The sequence below is a fragment of the Impatiens glandulifera genome, chromosome 8 (genome assembly GCF_907164915.1).
Source record: "Impatiens glandulifera chromosome 8, dImpGla2.1, whole genome shotgun sequence".
Taxonomy (NCBI): domain Eukaryota; kingdom Viridiplantae; phylum Streptophyta; class Magnoliopsida; order Ericales; family Balsaminaceae; genus Impatiens; species Impatiens glandulifera.
The window spans coordinates 4,065,118-4,083,099 of record NC_061869.1 but is presented as its reverse complement, the minus strand read 5'-3'; the positions used below and the strand labels follow the sequence as shown (position 1 = coordinate 4,083,099).

The 17,982-nt window shown below is 29.2% G+C and overlaps 4 protein-coding genes across 4 annotated transcripts; all 4 read left to right on the top strand.

Moving 5' to 3' along the window:
- The first annotated feature begins 1,408 nt into the window (after nucleotides 1-1,408).
- On the top strand, nucleotides 1,409-4,729 carry LOC124911802 (zinc finger CCCH domain-containing protein 32-like). The gene is made up of 7 exons (XM_047452321.1): nucleotides 1,409-1,780; nucleotides 1,922-2,070; nucleotides 2,170-2,235; nucleotides 2,306-2,425; nucleotides 2,763-3,056; nucleotides 4,011-4,289; nucleotides 4,356-4,729. The coding sequence occupies exons 1-7, from the start codon at nucleotides 1,702-1,704 to the stop codon at nucleotides 4,482-4,484; spliced, it is 1,116 nt and encodes a 371-aa protein (XP_047308277.1). The 5' UTR covers nucleotides 1,409-1,701; the 3' UTR covers nucleotides 4,485-4,729.
- Nucleotides 4,730-5,486: 757 nt separating this feature from the next.
- Nucleotides 5,487-6,202, top strand: LOC124912440 (monothiol glutaredoxin-S9-like). The gene has a single exon (XM_047453060.1). The coding sequence runs from the start codon at nucleotides 5,566-5,568 to the stop codon at nucleotides 5,869-5,871; it is 306 nt and encodes a 101-aa protein (XP_047309016.1). The 5' UTR covers nucleotides 5,487-5,565; the 3' UTR covers nucleotides 5,872-6,202.
- A 3,042-nt stretch (nucleotides 6,203-9,244) lies between these two features.
- LOC124912717 (short-chain dehydrogenase reductase ATA1) lies at nucleotides 9,245-10,214 on the top strand. The gene is made up of 2 exons (XM_047453368.1): nucleotides 9,245-9,294; nucleotides 9,365-10,214. The coding sequence occupies exons 1-2, from the start codon at nucleotides 9,245-9,247 to the stop codon at nucleotides 10,212-10,214; spliced, it is 900 nt and encodes a 299-aa protein (XP_047309324.1).
- A 4,976-nt stretch (nucleotides 10,215-15,190) lies between these two features.
- LOC124912441 (probable indole-3-pyruvate monooxygenase YUCCA10) lies at nucleotides 15,191-16,838 on the top strand. Its single transcript, XM_047453061.1, has 5 exons — nucleotides 15,191-15,517; nucleotides 15,608-15,941; nucleotides 16,027-16,263; nucleotides 16,421-16,543; nucleotides 16,648-16,838. The coding sequence occupies exons 1-5, from the start codon at nucleotides 15,219-15,221 to the stop codon at nucleotides 16,822-16,824; spliced, it is 1,170 nt and encodes a 389-aa protein (XP_047309017.1). The 5' UTR covers nucleotides 15,191-15,218; the 3' UTR covers nucleotides 16,825-16,838.
- The last annotated feature ends 1,144 nt before the right edge of the window (nucleotides 16,839-17,982 follow it).

The window sequence follows — 17,982 nt, the reverse complement described above, 5'->3', positions numbered from 1 at the left end:
ATTTAGAAGGATTAAGGTATGGCTCAATTACTCCAAATTGTTAAAAACATTTAGAAAAAGCACAATTTAAATTAAAAACGTAAAACAAAGCAAGGAACATATGGCAATCCATGCAAGTGTAACAACAAAATATTTTTGAAACGTCTTTCAATTTTCAAGGAAAAAACAAATGGTGACGCATGCAAGTGTAATAAAATATTTTTAAAAACGTCTTCAATTTTCCATGAAAAAACAAACGGTGACCCAAGCAAGTGCAAAAATAAGCTAAGGTAATGCGAAAAAACAGGAGAGGTGCACCGATTTGTAATAAATTATCAATTCAATTAGTTTGTTTTTAATGTGATTTATACCATTATTTAATTATTTCTTTTAGTTCCGAGTTCAATTTTTATTAAAAATGTTCAAAATTCAATTCAACTTATAGTTGGTAATAATAAGAAAATGTGAAACAAAATAAATAGTAGATTTAATCCATATAAATGTAACAACAAAATATTTTTAGAAACATCTTCAATTTTGAATGAAGGAGAAGATGGTGACCCATGCAAGTGTGAAAACAAATTATTGCAGTCCAAAAAAAAAACGGAAAAGTGCTCATATATGTTGTAAATTCAATAAGTTTATTTTTAATGTAATTTGCACAATTATAATATTCATTCTCTTAGTTTTCATATCAATTTACACTAAGAACATATTCCTTTAATTAAATTTAACTTATAAGTGGTCAATTCATGCAAATGTAATAACAAAATATTTTTTTAAATTGTATTGAGTTTCCAATTAAAGAACATGTGGTGATTGATGACCATGCAAATGTGAAAATAAGTAATGGAAAACTAACAATTAGTTTATTTTTTAATGTGATTTGTATATTATGATATTAACTCTTTTAATTATTTTTCCAGAAAAAAAACACTTTAATTTTAACAAATAATAAAAGATGTCAATCCATGCAAGTTTAATAATAAAATATTTAAAAAAACGTCTAGAATTTTCGAGAATCACGCAAGTTTGAAAATAAGCTACGACAAACCGAAAAACTCGGAAAGAAAATACCTCAATTCAATTATTTTATTTTTAATTTTTAACGTCTGTACAATTAAAATATAAACTCAATTATTTTATTTTTCAGATTCGATTCTTACTCAAAATTGTTCAAAATTAAAAATTAATTAACACTATTTATAAAATAAATAAATAAAATAACTCTCCTAATCCATTCCAATAAAGGAAAACATAATTGATGTTTTAAATATAAATAAAATGGAAATAAATAGGGTTAATTAAATATAGTTTATGGTCAAAAGTGGTAAGGGTAAATTGGTAAATTAGAGAGAAAACTCTGTCGGTTAGTTACTACCATTATTTCCGCAAGCCCCGGTGGCCGGTAGCATCACTTTGGCGGGTACATTAACAGACGGCAAGAGCTTCCATTTTTGAGAGAGAAAGAGACAACGAAAGAGGAAAAAGAAGAAGAAGAACTCAAGACCCATTTCCGTACATACAGAGACAAGCTAATCACAGTACCATTATCTCTCTTTCTCATCGGAGACGACGACGACGCACTCTGCCGTCCGTCGAAGATCATCCGATCGAGCTCCCACCCAGAAAGAAATGATCTTCAACACTGTACATTCATACCCATCTTCGTTTCCTCTGTAAAGTCCCTAGTTTGTACAGACCCACATCGACAAAATCTCAATGGAGCTGTACGGGCGGAGCTCTACGAGAGAAGGGTATGGATTGACTGCGTCTGCGGCGGCCGGGACAGGTCTAGAAGGTAGTTTATTTGACTACATTCCGGTTTTTTCACAATAGCTGATAGATTTCATGCACACTTTGTTTATTTGAATTTTTAGGGTTAATGTAGATTGGTGGTATGTTTTAGATCATTATTAGTTTTGGATTCTGTTAAATGCAGAGTCTATGCGTAAGTTGGGGATATGGAACGTACCGTTGGTTTACCCAGAAAGGGTTGGGGCACCTGATTGTGCTTACTATATGCGAACTGGGTCTTGTTCTTATGGTGCCAAGTGCCGCTACAATCATCCTCGCGATCGCAGCACCACGGTATTCAGCTTGATCATTTTGAAAATCTTAATCCTTTGGTTGAACTAAGACAATGCAAGAATGTTTTTAGTCCCTTATTTGGTTTGGAATTATTGTTAGGTTGGTGGAACCCTAAGAGTTGGAGTAGCTGAGTATCCAGAGCGTCCAGGGGAGACTTCATGTCAGGTAATTAATTATCCTCTGTGATTCTGTCTACTTCTTATGAAGTTGATAAAACTGAAACTTTGATTTGCAGTTTTATTTAAGGACTGGATTTTGCAAATTTGGTGCTTCCTGCAAGTTTCACCATCCTAAAAATGGAGGTGGATTCACAAGCAACATTCTGCTTAACAGTTATGGATATCCTCTAAGACAGGTACTTGTTAACACATGTCCTTTCGATTCTTCTATTATTGATGGTTACATTTTGGTGGATACCGATCTGAATGATTGTGTTTGTGTGTGTCTGTTGAACCTATTTTCTAGTAATGTAGAAACAGCCCATGTCTCGATAACATTACAAAGTCGCCCAATTAGAAAACCAGAATAGTATGCGATTTATGAAGAAGAATCTTAAAGCTTTGTTGTTTGTATTTGTAAAGAGTCAAAACAACTCACATGGGCTTTCTTCATCACTTGATCTGTTTATTTTCTGGATACCTAAAGAACGACAAAAGGATGGTTTAAACTGATTATTAATTTCTCTTTAACAGGGTGAACAAGAATGTTTGTATTATTTGAGAACGGGGGAATGCAAATTTGGTATAACATGTAAATTTAACCATCCTCAACCGGCTGGGGTGTCTATGCCGGCAGCAGCAACTGCTCGTCCTTTTTACCCGTCTGTGCAGTCTTCTTCTTCTTCAGTTGTATCTGCTGATCAGTATAGAGCTGCAAGGCCTCCTCTCTTGCCTGGCTCATATGTACCAGCAGGTGCTTATGGTACTACTACTATGCTGCTGCCTACTGGTTCAGTTGTTTCTATTCCAGGTTGGAATCCTTATTCGGTATGTAAACGTTCTTTGCCATTTCAAAGTTCTTTTTCTTTTCCTTTATTCCAAGAAATGGAAAATCCTTGTAATAACTAACTAACTAACACAAGAAATGAAACTATTAATTCTAGTTACGTCATGAGAAAACTTAGTAATTAACATTTTGCTTCTTCATTAGAGTCAACCTCTCATTATTCCTTTGTGAAGGATCAATACCCCATTCATTGTATACTAATTTATTTTGGAAGAAGGGTTATCCTTGACAATGCGAGATCTCTCCTCAAGGAACTTGACCGATTTGAGATGAGGTCAAACAAAAAAAGGATGCAAAATCTTAGCTTGAGCAAGAAATGTATAAGTTGCACAGTAGAGTAAACTACTATGGTTGTAAGGGAGCCAGGCCTGACTCAGGTGCCACTAGGAGTAATTTCAAGTTGGTCAACTTTGCAAAGTCTTTTTAGTTTCTTGCTTTTTTTAGGCTGTACTCGTTTTTGAGTAACTTATGACATTCAATGTCATAATTTGGATTGTATTGTTTTTGCTGGTTGTTTCTCGCAATTTTTAGATCTTCTCAAAATGTGTTTTATTACACATTATATCCTTTAAAAAAACTTATTTTTGATTAGTTTGATTAGTCTGTTTTGAACGATAGCACACTCTTTAAACCTCTTTCCATATTTTCATAAATGCATGCAAAAATTATTACTCTTGCTACTAAGAATCATCCACTCCCTGATATTGTTTCACTCCTTAGAGGTGCCTTTAGTCACTATATATTTATTCAGCTTGAACCAAATTTCAGCGGTGAAGGACATTGAAATAGAAGATGTTCAAGCTTTTCTCTTCCTCGTCTGCACAATGAACACAAAATATTAGAAATTTAAGCCTGATTTTCTAACTCAAGGATATATTAGAAACAGATTTTAGACTAGAAGCTGAACTTCAAAGAAATGTCTTTTTCTTTTGCAGGGATCAGCTAACCCTGTTTTCTCCCCAAGTAGTGGTCAGCCCTCAATTTATGGAAATGCACAAATATCTTCTTCTTCTTCTTCTTTATCTGCATTTCCTGGAATTTATAGTGAGAAGGAAAAGGTTTTTCCCGAGAGACCAGGGCAACCCGATTGCCAATACTACTTGCAAACTGGTGATTGTAAATGTGGATCGTCGTGTAGATATCATCATCCACCTGATTGGGCTTTACGGAAGACAACTTGTGTTCTAAACTATTTAGGCCTTCCTTTAAGACCGGTATGAATATTGTCAATATTTTTCTTTTTCTTTTTGCATGTTTTTAATAACTTATTGATGAAACAGGGACTACAAGCTTGCACTTTCTACATGCAAAGAGGCTCATGCAAATTTGGGAGGAACTGTAAATTTGATCATCCTATCGGTTCTGTGGTTAGATACAACAACAGTCCACCAACAATTCCTTCCTTTTGACCACTTACATGGCCAGGGGATCACAATTACTGCAATAGTGTTAGATGGTTCGACTTCAACTCACCTTCAAAGCTGGAATTAATAGATTGGAAGAAACTTATAGATCGTTGTGGAAGATTTATCAAAATATTATGCGGGTTTGGATCCCCCTCTTAACTACTAATCTTTGTCGCGTTTATTTAAATAAGAAAGCTTGTGTACAACACTCGGATTTATTATATTGCAGTCAAAATTGAATTCTTTCAGTTATATTCAGATTGGTTTTTCTTTATTTGGGTTCTATTTAATGTTAGGTCAGTATTCATTTCATTTAAGAGTTAGGTAGAATTTTCTTGAAATTTTACTACATGGAATCTCAGATTGGCCACTTATCCTGACACACCATATCTCTGCAATAACTCTTGGTTCAGTTTTTCTTTCATGGACTAAGCTTGATTAAATGATTAATACTGCCTGCAGTCTGGCTGGTCCCCTGTGTGATTCTTTCTATAAGGAAGGAAAAAGGATTCTTCATGACTGAGGAAAGGAGTAGTATTCTTCATAGACCTACAAATTCCTTCATATCCCAATCCTGAAAATTCGATCTTGTTGACGGGTTTTATTAATAACCATGCGAAATGCGCAGGGCTAGAGAATCAAAGCCACTGAAAGCGATCTCGCTTGGGATCTTTTTTAACTCAGAATATTTTGCAAGATCGTTGGGAGAATCTATATATATATGTTAGCGAGTTGAAGTGATGAATCGGAGTGGTCCATCCATCTTCACAAACAGTCAACTGGTATCAACCTAGCTAGATATAAAGACATTAGATGCTTTGCGGATCCAACGGTTCAGATCGTCCCCTCAAAGCTCGCGAAAGAAAAAGAAAAGATCCATGACTATGGAACACAAGCACACTATCTTGCAAAAGGAAAAGTAGAGCTTTATACATAAGTTTTTAGCATATTGGAATCTTGGTTAGCTCTATAAATAGAGTAAAACGGCTCAAACTATTTCTCAACCAACTCTATCTATCGATCTACCATTGGATCACAGTTCGAACAACTCGAATTGTGACCGGGGTTAAGTGATCAATCAGATATGGAGAAGGTGGCTAGGATGGTTTCTGAAAACAGGGTGTTGATCTTCAGCAAGAGCACTTGTTGCTTGAGTTACACTGTCCTGGTGCTGTTTCAAGAACTTGGAGCTAACCCTGTGGTTCATGAACTAGATCACGATCCAGACGGTAGGGAGATGGAGAAGGCACTGAAGAGGCTCGGGTGCAATGCACCCGTCCCTGCAGTTTTCGTCGGTGGAGACCTGGTTGGCTCCACTAACGAGGTCATGTCACTCCACCTCAGTGGATCGTTGATCCCTCTTCTTAGGAGGTACCAGATGTCTAACTGATTCCTTTCGTTTGATCGGGCCGAGCAACAGCTAGCGGTACTCTAGCTAGTAGAATGACAATAAACTTCATTTGGGATGTATGCATGGCCAAATATTGATATTATTTGGCTTAGATGAAATTTATTAATCTGTAGTCTGGTTAATTACTACTTGTTTATTGTAATTTGTAGCTATTATTGTATGTGTCATGTGTGAAATAGTGTATAATTTGGATTAGCTTTAAGCATAAGTAGCCTCTTTAATTTTCTTTAGCTAGAAGGAATAAAAGAGGAAGAAAATGCTAAGTCCAATATTTCCTTCTCAATGAAAATTATATATGTTTGTTTAATTCCATCCTATCTAATTTGTGAAACAATATTATATTAATTATTTGTAAAGAAAAATTTAGATGCATTGGTTAATTAATTATGACAAAAAATGTCAAAAAAGTAAATAAATTCAAATTATTTACGGTAAAATTACATCTTTGCTGAATAAGTTGGTTAAGGTCACGGAACGAGGTTCATAAAAAAATAATTGGTCAAGTTTTGATTTTTTTTAAAATATAATATATACTCGTGTTAAATGTAAAAAAAAAGTAAGCTATTAGATGCATTGAATAATTAACTACAACAAAAATATACATGAAAAAAACAAATGCCAACAAAATTAACTTTTGTTACAAAATTCAAATTCCTTCCTGTAAATTCATATCTTGGTTGAATAGCTGGTTAAGATTATGAAAACGAGGTTTATAGGAAAATGATTGGTCAAGTCTCGATTATTTTAAGATCGGATCATCTACTCAGTGTTAAATGATTTGCATGTCTATTTTTTAATATCGAGGTCTTATTTGGTTCCTAATATATATACAATATTTGTCACTATAAAACATAACAGAAATTGGAGCTCTCCAATACAAAAACCTAGATGAGCCAAATTCTCCAACATAAATATGCACAACTAAGCAATTTTATTTATTATTATTATTTATTTTTTTTGTAAGAGTTGAAACATTAATTACTTTATCCTAACTATTCTAATTCTTTAAAAAGAAGTTTGGAGGTAAAATCTCCTTTACAATAAAACAATTACAACACCAATATCAAACTTTTTTTTAATTATTTTGTTAGATCGAGTTAAATTTAAAATAAACGAGTAGGTTTCTCATAGTTGGATTTCTCACTCAATTCAGAACGTTATTAGTTGAACTATTTTCACTTAATTATGTGTTATTTATTATTATTATTATACTTGTTTGTAATATAGAAACCCAAAAATATTCTTGATAGAAACTAACAAAATTAATCTAAATAGGAACCATTGAATGGCTTTTTTGACTAATATTGATAATGCAAATTAATGTTATTCTGTAAAGATGAAAAGTGAGTCCAAGTGCAAATATATATCTTATAATTATTCTATGAAGAAAGTGATTAGTATAGAACCAAACACTGATATCTGATCCATGGAGGAAAGGAAAGGAAAGGAATGCTTCTCAGCTCCACTCCTCTTGGAATATGGTGGCCTTTTTTATTCTTCTTTCATCACTTTTTGGACCCAATTCATTACATATCTATTTTCAAAGAATAGGTATTGTATTCTTTTTTAACTATTCCAGTAGTAGTGCTGGAACATTAAAGAAAAACGATAACAAAAAATAAAATTTTCGACAGTGTTTTGCTACTCAATTTGCGGGTTTATTAACACTGCGATGGATGAACTGAACTTTAAAGTGACGGTGACAAGACATAATTTGTTTAATGTCTTGTATGACAAGTTCAAGACTCCAATAGCTTCCTTTTGGTGCATAAAAAATTGGCAGAGACTACACTTTTTACGTCTGAGTCGAAAATATCAGTGTGCCATTAATTGTCCACAGCACACCACATCGCTTGACGAATTGTTATGGCCTCGACCACAATAGAGTTAAGACATCCGAAATTATGGTCAAAGACTCTAACAAGTTTGCACATATGATCCCGAATAATGATTTCGGAAGACAACTTTGGACCGGTCTTCAAGAAAAAAGAGGCATCAAAGTTGATCACAACAACTCTTGAGGAAGTTTAAGTTTGATAAACATTTTCATCATTCCTGCAATTTAAACCGTCTCAAATATCATTTAGACTAAGTTGATTCACAGTCAAAATATTTAATAATTTATCAAAGAGTGGCTTCTATTTTTCTATAGATTCCAACATAAAATATCAATAAGACTATTGTTAAAACAAACATTTGAGGTAGTACAATTTCTATTCAAGTAACCATATAGCCTTCCAAAATCCAGGGTGCATTTGAAATGACGATGAAAATAAGTCTTGAAGATTTATGACTTTTGACTGCAAAACTATATTCAGAACTCACCGAATACACTCTATTAGAATTCCATATAAACCTTTCACATGATCCCCTTAAAAATACAATATGTGAGTTTCTAATTATCCAACCGTTAATGTAAAAGAATTGTATCCCAATATTTTGAATGATTAATATCATAGAAAATAAAATACAAAGTTTTCACCATAAGTAAAGCCAAATTCCACGTGGTAAAATATAGTCATAATTTCGAGTATCTTTCAGGACCATTTAAAAAAAAAAAAACTATAGGTTATATATTAACTGGGTTACAACTGGATTCTGATTCTAAATGAACTGAGCTTCAATTCTTTGTAAGATTTTACACTACTAAAAAAAGCAGATTTACTTTTTATTTTATTTGGGTATCACAATTACTTTTAAAAGATGCCTTGCCAAGTTGCAATTGATTGATCCACAAGCCAACTAGTTCTATATTCTATCTTTCTCTTTGCTCATTTTCAATTACTTTTTATTTTATTTTTAATAAAATAAATCGAAGTCCAAGATAAAATTATAATGCAATTTTGAGAAAAAATTATTATTATTATTTATAAAAAATTGAGACAATTTTTCAATGAAACCCGCCAACAACGCATAATCTCAATCTAAAAAACAAACTTAAAAAAAAAATTGTTAGGATATGAAAAGATTGGATCTTATGACTTAAATTATACAATTTTTCACGCTTTACCACTAAACTAAATAAGAAAAAATAAATAAAAACATGTCATAAAAACTAAAATTGACTATATTCTTTATCATATTTAATATTAAAATTAGAAACTCCCTTAAATATTTGGTCATTTGGAGGTTGAACAACTGGAATAATGTGATGTATAAGATCAAATCAAAAAAAATCCATAAAAGATTTTAAGAAACAAAACAAGAAGATGATGATTTCATTTAAAAACAATCCAACACTAAATTCATTTCCCTCCTAATTCTCTCCTAATTAATCACCACATATATCTATATATATAATGCTAATGATCATCGTACCTACTTAGATCAGATAGAACTCGATAATCAATACATGGAACAAATCAATAATCGGTCCGGTGACTGCAGGGTACAAGCTCAAAGGTTCTTTCTTTCGATATTTAATCCATGTTTTCATACAAACATAGTATGTTTTAGTGTGAAAATGAATTAGTTTCGTAATTGTAATTGTAAATATTGTAATTGCATGCAGGCTTAAGGGGAAGGTGGCAGTTATAACCGGGGGAGCAAGAGGAATTGGAGCCGCAACCGCGAAACTATTCTACCAACATGGTGCTCATGTGGTGATCGCGGACATATTAGACGAACTAGGGTCGGCCCTAGCCGATTCCATAGAAGGTTACTACTTGCATTGCGACGTATCGAATGAATCCGACGTGGAATCGGTTGTGCAATTCGCGGTGTCGTGGAAAGGGAGGTTAGACATCATGTTCAACAATGCGGGAATCCCAGGACCCTCGGGTAGCATAACAAACCTAGACACGAAAACCACGAATGGAGTCTTAGGAGTGAACTTGAACGGGGTAGTTTATGGGATAAAACATGCGGCTAGGGCTATGATCAATGCGGGCCGAGGTGGTTCGATCATATGCATGTCTAGTTCGGCTGCTCTTATGACCGGACTGGCCTCACACGCGTACACTCTTTCAAAGCAATCTATCATAGGGATCGCGAAGAGCTGCGCATGCGAGCTCGGGGCTCACGGGATTAGAGTGAATTGCGTGTCGCCACATGGGGTCCCTTCCGAGATGCTTGTGGGGGCTTATCGAAGTGTTTTTGGGAACGATAGTTTGAGTGTTGACGATGTTAGGAAGATTGTAGGGGAAACAGGTAGTCTTTTGCGTGGGAGAGGTGCCACTATGGAAGATGTCGCGTACGCGGTCATGTTTCTCGCGAGTGGAGAGGAAGCGGGGTTTATAACCGCGCAAAATCTTGTTGTGGATGGAGGATTTACTTCTGCATCCACTCAACATGACGCGGTTTCTCTTCTCTATCGTTCTTAAAAAATCAGTAGTTTTATTTATAACAAGAATATATATTTAGTGTTTTTGTTGTAATTTCTAATTTATTTGTCAATTCATTTGTTTAGCTCAAAGCTTTAGAAATGTCTACAAATTTATATATGGAACATTTAGTTGAGTTTTCTATGATAATGAGAGTTTTAGGAATTATTTGGAGATTAATCAATTTTAAATTTAAAGAAGTCCTTTAAATTCCTTGTTTTTTTTTAGCTGTTATTATGATTGGAATATGAAATTAATCCAATATATATAATCGGGATACATATTATTTTATTTTTGAAAATTTCCATATATATATATATATATATATATATATATATATATATATATATATATAGAGATATATATTATTTATAGCCGATTTAAAATGATTTAGTAAGTATTATGTTTAATTATTTTTTTTCAAGTATGAGATATATGTGTAAGCCAAATAGTTGAATTCCTATAGGATATGTGACATGTTACCTTTTACTGAAAAATAAAATAAAGAATAAAAATATAGGTAATTTATTTATTATTATTATTTGAATTAAAAAAATTAGTACTATTTTCCATACATAATTTCAACTTAAAAGGATTTTGTCATCACAAAGTAATTAAAAAGATTTTGTGTGAGAATCAAATCAATTTTATATGTCAGGTCATTTATTTTTTTTAAATTCTTTTTGGTTTTATAATAAATATTAGACTAACAAATTATAACTTATAGCTAGAAGATATAATTTTTTCTTAGGAATTTCATTTTCATTTGAATTATATGAAAAATCAATTTGTAAATTATATGCATAAAATTAAAAAATTAAATAAGAATCTAAATATTAAATAGTTTGATAAATTTGTAAAATTTCAAAATCTCAATAATTAAAATAACTTTAAATACAAATTCAGTTTATAAATTAAAATAAAACAAGTCAATCAAACGGTCTAATAAATATCACTATCAAATCTTTTGAACGGCCATTTTACGCAAAAATTGTTAACAAGACTTTGAAAAGTCCTAACAATTACAACGGGTCATCAACTTATATGAATTAAAGAAAATTAATTTTAATAATATTAGCTTAACAAATGAAACCATTTCAAATCACATCTTTATATCTTATATGGTCAAATCATACTATTTTAGTTTATGTTTGGTCCATCGATAATTAATATTTATATAGATACAGGTAGGGGTCAGTATTTGGTCTGAATCGAATATCCGATCGAATTCGTTGAATTCGAATAAATTGAATTCGAATTTAATTTTCAGTTTTCGAATCGAATTTCAAACCAATTCAAATTCAAATACGGTTTTCGAATTGGTTTTCGAGTTTGAATTTCAACTCGAAAACTGAATTCATTTTTTATTATTTATTCTTCTAAACTTAATTTAAGAAAAAGTTCAAAATAATTAAATTAGAATATTTGAATTCAAGATTTAATAATAAAAAAATAAAAGCATTAGTGGTCTAATGGTAGAATAGTACCTTGCCACGCTACAAACTCGGGTTCAATTTCCCGCTGGTGCAATTTATTTTGAGTTAGGTTAGTTCTCACTTATTCCAAAAAATAATAAAAAAATTGAATTCAGTTTGAATTCGAAATTCGAACCGAGTTCATTTTAATTAAAATTTATTCGAATTCATTTCGGTTTTGAATTGGCTAAAAAAATAAAAATTCGTATAAAAAGAACAAATGAACTCGAATAATCCAAAAACCCAACCGATGAATACCCTATTTATGTATAATGTATACCTTGTATATCACTTACAATTATAAAATTTAATATTTTTAATTCTTTTATCCCTTAATTTTATAAAATGATTTAAATTTTTTATTATATTTTAAAATATAATAATAAATCATAAATAATATTTATTTATATTACATTGTGTTTAATATTAAATTTAAATAATAATAATAACAAATATACAATTAATTATTTTTATTTGATTTTTTAATTTATATTATTTTGTCTTTATATACAGAAATTATATTATTTTTAAGTATAAAAAAATTTAACGTGATAATTTTTATATATAATTAAAAATAATTATTATTTAAAAATAATAATGTTAATTAAAAAATAATAGTCATATATAAATTCATTTATAAGATAAAATTATATTTCATTATTAATAAATGATATGTATAATTAATTATATAAATTACTATATTATTATTATAATTGTTTAAATTTTAATATTAAACACTTTAAAATTTAAATAAACATTATATATCGGGAATACAACTTATATTTATATAATTTATTTTTGAAATTAATTTATAATTATAACATTTTAATTTTAAATATTATTTTATTTTATTAAAATTATCATTATTAATATTTTATTTTATACAAACAATTAATATTATTTTAATATACAAATATTTATAATAATGCATAAATTTTAAAAATAATTATTAAATATTAATTAATATATAAATAAGTTCATACAATTAATATTATATAAGTTAAATTATAAGGAATTAGATATAAAATATGTAAACCATATAGTATTATTTATTTTAAAAATATAACTTTTTAGAAAAATTAATCTAATTAATAATACAATTTACATAAATATTAAAATAATAATAAAAATAACTTATAAAAATATAAGAGTAAAATAATTTTTTTACCCTGTTTTTTTATTTTCTTATATAACTAACCAAACGTAATATAATAATATATATATATATATTAAAATATATTATTCTTGATAAATACATATTTAAGAGAATATAAAATTAAATATAATATTTTTAATTATTATTTTTTATTAATAATATTTACAATTAATAATTTATTTATTTGTTTTTAAAATAAATAATAATAGGAAAAATAAATAAATCAAAATAATAATATATATATATATATATTTATATATATATATATTTATATATATATATATTTATATATATTTATATATATATATTTACTCAAACTCTTATTTCTCTCTTTAAAATATTTTTTTATATTTTATTTTTTTATGTTATTTCTTATCTCTAAATAATTTTTTATTTTATTTAGGCTGAATATTAATAATTCATAATTTAAGTTACATTTATCTTAAATATTTTAATAATTAATAATTTGTCTCATATTTGTTTAATTTCAAATAAAATTGATTTGATAATACATTTAAAATTATAAAATAAATTATATATATATATATAATAATAATATGTATTAATGATTTTAAATATTATTTATAATAGTTTAATAATAAAATATTAAAAAGAGATAAATTAATAAATTTTGTTTTAAATATTAAACAATGAAAGAAGTAGAAAATATTAAATGGTTTGATTGTGACATGTATTGTTTATAATTAAATAAATAGAAAATGCTACACATTTTATTTCTTAGTTGACCTATACAATGACCCATCCTTTCCAATATAAATTTTTTGCCCTATCATTACTCTACAAATAAATTTAATAAACTACTTCCTAATATTGATGTTAGATGTTCAAAAACTAAAATGACAGCTAAATATTGATAACTTTTTGTAACAAATTTTATATTAAATTTTAATTATTTAACAACTGTGTAGACACCACTGGTCATAGTTGATGACAAAAAAAATAATTTGGATGAGCTCATGAGCATTAATATATTAACAAAGCTAACTTATAAGGTTATTAACTTATTATTTTATAATTGGGAGTGTTACTATAGGTTAGTGTCTTTGACTAGTTTAAAATACAAATTATAGTTATTTGTCTCCCTAGCTAAACATCAGAACACAAAAATTAAAGGAGAAAATTGGATAAAAACAAAATATAAAACTGAAAAGAAGGGATTGTTTCTTCTTTTATTTTGCAACTTTTATTTAAAAATAAAAGGGAATAAGATTTTTAATTTGTGACCATGTGCAAAAGCTCCATCTTCTTCTTTTCTTTGTTCCTTCTCGTTAGTGAAACCAATATCGGATAACTTGTCGTATTTAATCCCGCACAGATATGTTAATATCTTAACATTTTGTCTTGATTAATTACAAAATTAGAATAAAACTAAATATATAAATTAGTGGCTTATCCCTTACAATTAGGAATGTCATAATTATACGTGCTCTGTTAAGTTTGATGTGTTTCACTAATTTTATATTTATACAATGTAAATTCATCGTTATAGTTCAAGTGACAAATACTTTTACTTAAGAAATTATATTTGATTCTTATAAAAAAAACGCTCTAATTTAAATAAACATCGTGAAAGTGAATAATCATGTTAGTCCTCTTAAAAAATATAGTTTGATTTAGTGGATAAAATATCTATTCAATTCTTATTTAAAGAATTTTCTTTTTCTTTCTTTTATTTGGGTCCACCTTGAAGGAGTAAATCAAAATCATTAAAATAAAATTTATAATATACATATGCTAGTTTGGAGCTCCACATATTCTTTGTATATTTTGTGTTGATTTCAAGTAACTACAAGTCTACAAATACATGAAAATAACTATTTAATTATATTAATTGGTATCGAATAAATACATTATCTATTATATATATATAGGTTAGACTTTAATTTTTATGTTTATGAAAAGTCATTAGACAGCATCCCATTATTTCTTTATATGGTCAAGTAAACTAATAAGTTGAAAATTCTTTTTGATAATTCAAATCTTTCTTAGCCACAAAGTTTCAACTAATTAATATTACCAAATTGGTTATTTTATTAAAGTCAATGGAAATAAATTAATATCATAAACATTAAAAATAATAATACAACATTTTAATTTAAAAAATGGAAAAGGGGTGTGGGAGGGTATTCAATAATTTCTTATATTTTAATGGAATTTAATTTTTTGGTAACCCGGTCAATCTATTAAATAAATAACCTCAGCAACTACCACCACTTCATTGTGTATACGTAACTAAGGACATTGTTTATAATTATTATTATTATTATACCGTTTACTCACTATAAATAATCTAGAGATTGCAATAATATTATTACAACTTATTTTCTCATTGTGTGTGTGAAAGAAATAGATATGGAAGGTGATAAACAACTTTGTTATAAGGTGATCATTGTCGGAGGCGGGCCTTCGGGGCTGGCAATGGCGGCGTGTTTGAACACTCTTTCGATTCCAAACGTTATATTGGAGAGGGAAGATTGTTTTGCTTCCTTATGGCAGAAGAAAACATACGATCGCCTCAAACTTCATCTCGCGAAACCATTTTGCGAACTTCCTCACATGCCTTTTCCAAAGTCTTACCCTACTTATGTTTCTAAGAAAGAATTCGTTCAATACTTGGATGACTACGTTAATCATTTCAACATTACTCCAAGGTATTAAATAAATAAGGTTCAATTATTAATCCATGCTATAGAGATTTCAATGTTTTATGATCTATAAGTATATATGTTTGGATAAATTAGGTATAATAGATTTGTGGAGTCAGCTGACTATGTTGAATTAGAGAGTACTAAGAAATGGAACATCAAGGCGAGAAACATCAACTCGGAAGAGTTGGAAGAATATAGTTGCGATTTTCTTGTTGTGGCATCGGGAGAGACAAGCGACACGTTCATTCCAAAAGTGGAGGGACTAGAGACATTCGTTGGAGAAGTAATTCACACCACTCAATACAAATCCGGCGAGAGATACGTTGGAAAGAATGTTTTGGTGGTGGGATCTGGAAATTCCGGCATGGAAATTGCTCTCGATCTTGCTAATCACGGTGCCAAGACTTCCATTGTCATTAGAAGCGATGTAAGTCAATGATAAAGAAAAAAACAATATATTTCTCTCTCGATTTTAAGGTTAGGTATTTAATGTTGTTGTATGTGACATGTAGATACATATATTATCAAGGAAAGCTACAAATATGGGACTATATCTATTGAAATACATCTCTTTGTATTGGGTGGACACTCTTTTAGTTATATTGAGCAAACTTAAATATGGAAGAGATTTAACCAAATATGGTATCAAAAGGCCACAAGAAGGACCTTTTTTCTTGAAAGGCAAGTATGGAAAATATCCGATCATTGATCTCGGTACATTCGACAAGATCAAGTCCGGCCAAATCCAGGTTCAATCGATATTACAATAAACTAAACTAGTTTCACGTAAAAAGTAATATTATTTAAGAGATGAATAGTTTTGATTTTTCAAAAACTCTAAATTGAAGTCAATTAAATATGAAACAACCACTAATTGATGATATAAAAAAATATTGTTATTTTTAGGTTTTACCGGGAATAATAAATATTAGGGGAAGTGAAGTGTCATTTAATAATGGGAAATCATATTCATTTGATGTAATCATTTTTGCTACTGGCTTCAAGAGGTCAACTAACAAATGGCTAAAGGTCAATTTCCATTCAGCTCATTTATATTTTTTTAATTTTAAAATCCAATAAAAAAATAACTATGATTAATTAATTGTTGTTTTTTTTTTTTTTGGCAATAATAGGGAGATGATTACCTTTTGAACGAAGATGGGCTTCCAAAACCGAGTTTCCCAAATCATTGGAAGGGTCAAAATGGGCTTTACTGTGTTGGGCTTTCTAGAAGAGGTCTTTATGGAACTTCATTGGATGCAAAAAATGTAGCTAATGATATCAAGGCTATTCTTTCGGCCCAAATTTAAAACACCTAATCATAATGGGCAGCCCAAGATTATCATTTTTATTTTAAGGAATTGATATTATTGGATATAGACTGTCATATATGATAATTTGAAATTTCTTTGTCAAAGTGTGAATGTAATTATTGTTTTCTTAAAGGATAAAAACATTTTATTAATTTGGAACATAAAAAGGTGAAACTCATAATATTTTTTTTTGTTATAAATGGTTTTATTTGTTATAAATAATTCATAATTTATATCATATACATAAGAGATCACAAAAAAAAAAATTCATACAAATCAACATTCATAAGAAGTTTATTTATTCTTTCAAATAGGCTCCACACCGAGTCACACTATAGTTAAATCTTTCAACCTTTTATAAATATAATTGACTAGCGTAAACGATTTGTTTATTTATTTTTTCTAAAAAAATTAATAAAAAATTTAAAATATAATTCGTTTAATCCTAACTAAACAAAATATAATAACTGAAAAATAAAAATGTAAGAAAGACAAAAAAAAAAAAATAATAAGAAAAAAGTAAAGACTATATACCACTATAAAGGTTCTCAAGAAAGGCGATGATCTCTGACAAGTGATTTCACGGGTTTTTCAGAACGAATTTTAGACAGTGTCGTAATAATAATAACGACATTATGCATTTTACGTATCAATTGAATAAAATAACTGAACGCACGATAAATTTTTTTAGTCAAATATTCTACGAAAAGACAAAGATAATAGAGATAATAAACCAACGATTCAGACCGTCGTATATGCGCTTCGATCCAAATCTCCAAACGACGTCACACTATTATATCTTATACATTTTATTAAATGGGTTGTCTAGGTGGACTGTCATATCTTATTAATTTATTTTTGTTTTCTTCGGCTGAAATATTCTTCTACGGACTAATACTTCTGGCAAGTTGGTAAAATGATATGATTTTTGATTCAATGATTTCATTGAGTATTGATTTGATTTTTTTTGTTTTTTAACCTATTATTAGTTGTTTCCTTTCTCTGTTATGATATTGAGGAAGAAGATAAGTACTAGGCTTAGGTTCAGTTTGATTTAAGCTTTTAGTTTAAATTAGATTGGTTTAGGCCTATTTGTTTATTTATTTATTTATTATTATTTTTATTTCCATCTAATAAAAACACAATTTTGCATAA